The sequence below is a fragment of the Buceros rhinoceros genome, unplaced genomic scaffold (assembly GCF_000710305.1).
Source record: "Buceros rhinoceros silvestris isolate BGI_N320 unplaced genomic scaffold, ASM71030v1 scaffold18305, whole genome shotgun sequence".
Taxonomy (NCBI): Eukaryota; Metazoa; Chordata; class Aves; order Bucerotiformes; family Bucerotidae; genus Buceros; species Buceros rhinoceros.
Window position 1 is genome coordinate 18,798 of NW_010414786.1, and position 7,041 is coordinate 25,838.

General features: G+C 51.7%; 1 protein-coding gene across 1 annotated transcript in view; it reads left to right on the forward strand.

Annotated features, from left to right (window-relative positions):
* The window catches only part of SORL1 (sortilin-related receptor, L(DLR class) A repeats containing), a 36,343-nt gene that overhangs the window by 9,754 nt on the left and 19,548 nt on the right, over positions 1-7,041 (forward strand). The window contains exons 13-19 of the mRNA XM_010137215.1: positions 1,263-1,449; positions 2,515-2,643; positions 2,874-2,959; positions 4,606-4,778; positions 4,996-5,127; positions 5,635-5,726; positions 6,486-6,732. Of these exons, the coding sequence (XP_010135517.1) occupies positions 1,263-1,449; positions 2,515-2,643; positions 2,874-2,959; positions 4,606-4,778; positions 4,996-5,127; positions 5,635-5,726; positions 6,486-6,732 (1,046 nt within the window). The remainder of the gene's footprint in view (positions 1-1,262; positions 1,450-2,514; positions 2,644-2,873; positions 2,960-4,605; positions 4,779-4,995; positions 5,128-5,634; positions 5,727-6,485; positions 6,733-7,041) is intronic.

Sequence of the window (7,041 nt, forward strand, 5' to 3'; positions counted from 1 at the left end):
CTAATAAGCCCTTGCCTAAACCAGCCAGTCCCCACGCCACACAGCCTGCCCTGAGCACTCCTGTGGGTGCAGGGGAGACCTTGACACCGCTTCTCCTGCAGGGCTGAGAGAGAGGAGACACTGTGGGAGAGGTTTTCGGATGCCTAAAGTGCCTAGAGACCTCAGGCTATGCACCAAACTATTTATCCATCTAAGGCTCTTAGATTCCCGCTGATGAGCAGAGGAAATTGGGTGCCTAAATATGAACTGGGTGCAGAACACCTTTGTTGCTCTTGCCCTGTGTCCTGTTTTCCAAAAGAAACCCAGAGAGATGCCCTCAAGTCCTGTTAGCAGCAGACTAACCCCGCTGCTCCCAGCCATCCTGTGGGAGCTGGGGGAGGGAGGGCATCTCCTGTGGGGGCTACGGTACTCCCTGCACATCATGTCAGTGTGGACAGGGCTGCTGAAGGCACTCGGGTCCCTTCTGCTGTCCCTATATCCCCACCCCCCTCGCTGAGGAATTTGTCGAAAAGGAAAGTGGAAGAAAATGCCTTCTGAAGGCTTGTGCCTATGAATGTTTTATAACCCATTTCAGCTTTGATTGTAAGGCAGCATTTTAATCAAAGAGCAGTTAAACCCAGCAGAGGAATTTGCTTGACTAAAATTTGTAACTGATTCCCTTGACGTTTGTTAGAAACCGATCTGTTTGGTAACCAGAATGACTTCACTGAAATGAGGCATCTCGAATTCACTGTCACTGCAACATTTCTGCTTACTGCCTCCTGTCACTGAGTGCTGCTGTGTGCCCGCCGCTGAAACGCTTTCTGCTCGGGCTCTTTTTTCGGGACAAGGCTAGAGCCTTACAGCTGGGGGTAAAATGCTTGTTTCCTGCTAGAGGAGGGTGGCGAGATAGAAGGGGCAAGGGGCAGTATTGTGGTGCATGACAGGTGCCAGCGTGCCTGCCCTCAGTCTGAGCATCCTGAGTCTCGGTGCCATGATGCCACGGCTCGTGGTGAGAAGCTGAGGTTAAGGCAGCCTCCTGGGAGGCTCGGCTGGCTGCTTGGAGCCTGCGACTCCCCCCGGCAGGCCTTTTGTGCCTCCTCTGAGAGCAAGGCTCTCTTCATCCCCCCAGTCCCTGGAGCGCAGTGCACATCCTCGCTGGACACTCATGGGCAGCAGCAACCGAGGGGCATCTGCCCCTCTCTTGCATTTAAACCCTTGGTCTGGGGTGAAAGACACAAGGACTTTGTCTTTCTTTACCCCAATCTTGTTGCTTTTCTTAGGGGTCCCTTGCACAGAGAACGACTACAAGCTGTGGTCACCCTCTGACGAGCGAGGCAATGAATGCTTACTGGGGCATAAAACTGTTTTCAAAAGGAGGACTCCTCATGCGACCTGCTTCAATGGGGAAGATTTTGACAGGCCTGTCATGGTCTCCAATTGCTCTTGTACAAGGGAAGACTTTGAATGGTAAATACCAATTAATTTCTTTTAGTCTGGATTTGTAAGCCTGAGATAAATATCTGCGACCAATCACTCAAAGTGAACAAACATCCAATTTACTTAGCTCTGTGTATAGCTGCTTGATTTTATAGCAAAGAGGAAAATAAATAGACTGAAAACATCCTTTCATTAATAACAGGCCATGAGCCTTAATTAATGTCTTTAGAGCCTTTCGGGAGCCTCTGAAAGGTTCCACAGAGGAGGGAAGTATTGTTAATCCATCACCTTCTTTCAGATGATGGGGGACAATTTCCCATCACGTATAGAGATCCTCCACTAAAAGCGTAGGGGCCCTTTAGCCACAGGGCTACAACTGGCCCTGCTGTACCATTCTGTCTGCAGCTCGCACATTGCTGACACTGCACAGCTCTCAGGATTAGGAAACGCTCCTGGCAGTCTGTTGCAAAGGTTTGGGGTTAGAAAATGAACTACTTTTCAGGGACGCGACTTTCAGCGGAGCTTACAGCAGACTGCTGGAGTACGTGCTGTTAAGGGCAGGGGTCCAGACCTGCCTGTCTGCTGCTGAGACAGACACTGAGTCTGGCTAACCATGAGCAGGCTGAGAATAGGGCTTGATTCCTGCTTCAGAATCGCCGCCCTGGCCTCCCTGCAAAATCAGTTTGACACAATCTCTGCCGTGGTGTTTTCCAGAGAGCAGATGCACTGTAACTCCTGTTTCACTGACGGGAAAAGAGTCAGACCAGTGACCCAGCCAGCGAGCAGGAGAACTGGGGCTTGTGGCCAAGTTTTCAGAGCACTCTGGCTCAGCTCTGCCTTGCTGCCTCACCTACCCTAGTCTGCTTGGCCACTGGTGGGCTTATTTGCAAAATGTTCTTGGAACGTCCTGGAGACAGAAGCCGTCTGGCTGTAAGATATTATTATGCAGCTAAATCCTGGTAATAAATAAATGGACTTCTGAGATACTTCGGGTTCTTAAAACTTTTGTGCAAAAATAAAGATGAGTAATAGTATAGCATGGCTGCATTTTTCCCTTCTCCCTTGTCCTTCCTTACATCTTCCTTCTCCTTGCAGTGATTTTGGCTTTAAACTGAGTGACGATTTATCGTTAGAAGTTTGCGTCCCTGACCCTGAATTTGCCGGGAAGCCGTATGACCCTCCAGTCCCTTGCCCTGTTGGCTCAACTTACAAGAAGACCCGAGGGTATGTTGTACTTGGGAGGGGAGCCTGATCTTCCAAATGCTGGGATTTATGCTGTTGGTGATTAAAAATCCCAAACAGCTACAAACCCCCACACGAATGCCCCATAGTAGCAGTAAACAAATAGCATGTTTGGACATGCATTGCAACTAAGCACCGGTGCTTATTCTGTCTGCGCGTGGTGGAGGTTAACAGTTTCCGTGAAATAAACTGCCTGGCTGTATGTGTTGCAGCTACCGGAAGATCTCTGGGGACACTTGTACAGGTGGAGACATTGAGTCGCGGCTCGAAGGGGAGCTGGTTCCGTGCCCACTAGCTGGTGAGTACGTACAGGATTGCTCTGGGCACAAGGGCTTCATTCATAAAACCTTTGGCTTGTGCCTGAGGGACCACACACAAATTCCCAGAGGACTCTCAGACAAAGCCTATGGCACAGGAGCTTCAATGCCTCAGCAGGCTCTCAGTGGAGAGCCCTCTCTGCTCCTGAAGTCACAGGAGGCTGAAGCCCTTGTCACAGCAGGCTGCGGGCAGGAGCCCTCTTACCATGATTCTGCCCACACTGTAGTGGGCTTGAACCCAACCAGAAAGACAGGAGTTAGGTCAAAGATACCCTCCATCCTGGAGAAACCTTGGGAAGGTACCACCCTGCGACAGGCCAGCGTACGCAGTTGAACGATGGCTGTTTGGGGCCAGACTGGGGCAGAGACTGCTCTTCAGTTCTCACGCCTGGCCTTTCCAGACTTCGCCTCTGTCCTTGTTTTCTCCTCTCAAATGTATGAGGTGCTGAAACAGTCTCGTGCTCCTGTGCTGCCAAAGTTATTTGCATTCTGCTCATTACAGCTTTAATTTAATCTGCCGTCATGAGCTGCGTGATTAGCATGCTGCCACGCAGCAGCTCAAGAGCCAGCCTGAGCCAGGGAAGAGGCTCGTGTAAGGGATGGGGCGGCTGAGCTGGCACTGCGGGCAGGGCAAGCCAGTGGCTGAGCGGAGCTGCAGGGCTGCAGCGCAGCCAGCCCCACCAATGTGAGGCTTCCCTGCACTGTTCTAAGATTTTTCAGGGTGCAAAATACATTCCAGGTGCAAAACGGCTCAGCAGATGCCTGGGGAAGTGTTCCCTCTGCTGGGATTCATGCCAACGCTGTGCTTAGTTTTCCTCCTCGTTCAGAGCCTGACATGTTATTCACCCCTCTGAGCCCTCTTGAGCTGTTTGGAGAGCTGTGTTAGTCATGCTGAGAAGGGCCTTGCTGACTGAAAAACAAACCCACAGTCCCCACCGGGCTGCCCTTTGAAGTGCCGTGTTCCCAGAGTTATCTGCTGATCATCTTCAGATACGTTCTGGCTCGCACCATGGTGACTCTTTCATGTACAGTATCTGTTTCGTATCTCCGAATAATCTCATTAGGGATGCACAGCCAGAGTTACTTACTGACATTAGCTTTTCTCATTAATAGCATTATTGGACTTCACCGGTAGTGTGCTAATGCCCAGCAGTCTTTGTCCTGGACCAGGATCCCATTACGCTGGATTCGGCGCAGTTTAGAAACAAAACCCGTTCCGGGATATTTACTGTGGTGTCAGTGTCCCCCAGGACTCACAGATTTACATCAGTCCCGTCTCTTTTATGAGGTTTTTGAGGAACAGGAGGTCAGTAGTTTGTTTCTAATTGGTGGCATGCTGATGCAGTAAGGAAGGGGTCACGACAGATTTTGCCATCCTTACCTCCTCCTTCAGCCCTGGAACAAACAATGGCTGCAGTGTGTTCCGGGGCACGGGTGTGCGCGGGACCCACGTAAGGCTATTAGCACATTCTCACCAACCTAATCCCAGGGAGACAGAGGGCCTTTGCCTCCCTTAGCTGAGGTGCTAAAACGTGCAGTAAGGGATAAGAAAAAAATATGCTTGTTGCCCCTTGAGTCGCCAAAAAGAGCCAGAGACACTTAAACAAGGCACTCGCTGTTCTTGCAGAGGAGAACGAGTTCATTCTCTACGCCACCCACTACTCCATCCACCGCTACGACCTGGCCTCCGGCGTCAGCGAGGAGCTGCCCCTGGCTGGGCTGCGAGGGGCGGTCGCCCTGGACTTTGACTATGACCACAACTGCTTGTACTGGGCCGATGTCACTCTTGGCATTATACAGGTGAGCTGGGGAGCTGAGAGGCTGCTGCAGTGCCGGCCACCCATGGCATTGCTGCCTTACCTCCGGGGCAGGTGTTGCCTACACACCCCAAAACACAAGTGTTTGTCTTGGGTACTCCTCCTCTGAGCTGTCTGTTTTGGCTTGCCTTGCCCACCTGGCTGCACTCACCTTGAGGCTGCAGAAGTTCCTCATCTTTTATTCTGATTTTTTATTTCAGCGTCTTTGTCTCAATGGCAGCTCTGGGCAAGAAATAATCGTGAGCACCGGGCTTGAAACAGTGGAAGCTTTGGCCTTTGAACCTCTCAGTCAGCTGCTGTACTGGGTCAATGCCGGGATTCCCAAAATTGAGGTACGGCTATGCCCACCCATGGTACAAAGAGGTGACTGGGTCAGTGCATCTTTGAGGTGGCTCTTGCCCTGAAATCTCAATGCTGGTGGGGCATTACTGAACACTGACCCTCATCCCACATGCCACTTTATTGGATCTAGATGCAAACAGGGTGTGATAACATTCAGCCCAGTGTACTTAAACCAAGGTCAGTTTGGGAGGCTGAATTGCTCAGCAGAAATGGGAGGAAAAAAGCAACATCCTTGTGCACTCTGCACAGCCCACATGGGGTATGGGCAGAGCGCTGCAGCAGCCAGTGCTCACTCGCTCAGTGGCACAGCAGTGTCCATGAACACACCAATCTGTTCCCTCTGCTCACCTGCCTCACTGTAATAGCTGTGCTCACAGCAGCTCTTTTCTTAGGGAGCAGGAATTACCTAGCACAGATTTCAGGACTTCAACCGGTGTGATTGCCCTCTGTGATGCCCGCAGTAAACACACCCCTCCTGGTTTTGGTTGTGACTCTAGGTTGCCAATCCGGATGGAGACCTGCGACTCACCGTCCTCAATTCCTCGATCCTTGAACGACCCAGAGCCCTTGCTCTGGTTCCCCGAGACGGGTGAGAAGAAAAGCATCACAAGCAGTGGGTTGCTCAGTATTCCCCAGGGGGACCACACCAGTACAGCCACTCCTGCACTGCTGCGCTCATAAGAGGCAAACACGAGGGAGGGGGCTGCATGGAAAGCTTTGTGAGGCTTGGCCCTGAAGGGCACTAAGGCTCTTGTCCCCCTGTAGGGACAGGAGTGGTGCAAGCAGCACAGCAGGGTGCAGCTCACAGTCCTGCCCCACAGAGCCCCCTCTTGCCATTGCGTGCCCGACTGCTGCCTCAGAGCAGAGCTCACAAGCTGTTTTCTCGTTTGATTAAGCTGCTGTTTTCCTACCCATACATACCTACCAGTAAATAACTTTTCCTGCCAGTAGAACTGCTCTGGTCGGTGGGGAAAGCTGCAGTGATGCGTGAGAAACTGAGCCACACCCCAGTTCAGGAGCCAAATGCACATTGTGTCCCTCTGAGAATGGTTTGGCCGCTGCGCTGCAAATGTAGCCCTGACAAACCTGAGCTGCCTTTAGCCGTTTATGCACTAAAGTAAAGCAGTTCAAGGCAAGGTAACCTACCCCACAGAACCTGCAGCTAAATAAGCTTCTGCTGCTCCTCGGGGTGCTGGTGGTGTTCATTAGAATTGCAGAGCTCCCTTTCCAGAGGCATGTCTTGCAGGAGCCATGGAATGTAAAGTATTCAAACCTCTGCTTCAAAACCTGTCTCCTTTGGACGAGCTCTTTTGTTACTATTTCAAGTAACCTCTCTGCCTCTTGTCAGAGTGATGTTCTGGACAGACTGGGGAGACTCCAGAGCTGGCATTTACAGAAGTGACATGGACGGGTCGTCAGCAAGGTGCATCGTTTCGGAGGGCGTGCGGTGGCCAAATGGCATTTCTGTGGATGACCACTGGATCTACTGGACTGAAGCCTATATGGACAGGATCGAGAGGGTCGATTTCAACGGGCTGCAGAGATCCGTGATCCTGGACAGCCTCCCTCACCCCTACGCGATTGCTGTGTTTAAGGTGTGTATGCGGCAGCTCGTTTCCAGTCGGTGCACATCCATAGCACACGTGCTCAGAGGTTGTTGTGTGAATGGGGCAGGCAGCAGAAGAGCCTTGCACATGCTGGGTTTGGAGGGTAGGAGCAGGTGTGGTGCTTGCTCAATTTCTGCTTCTGGCACGTTCCCATAAAGCCCTGAAACCAGCAGGCTCACAAAACCGGGATCAACATCCCAGAGACATGGAGCTTTCCCAAGCAGCCGCACTGCACTATCTTCCCCTCAGCAGATGTGACTGCTCCTTCCATTCCTGATCAACACCCAGCTCAGGTCT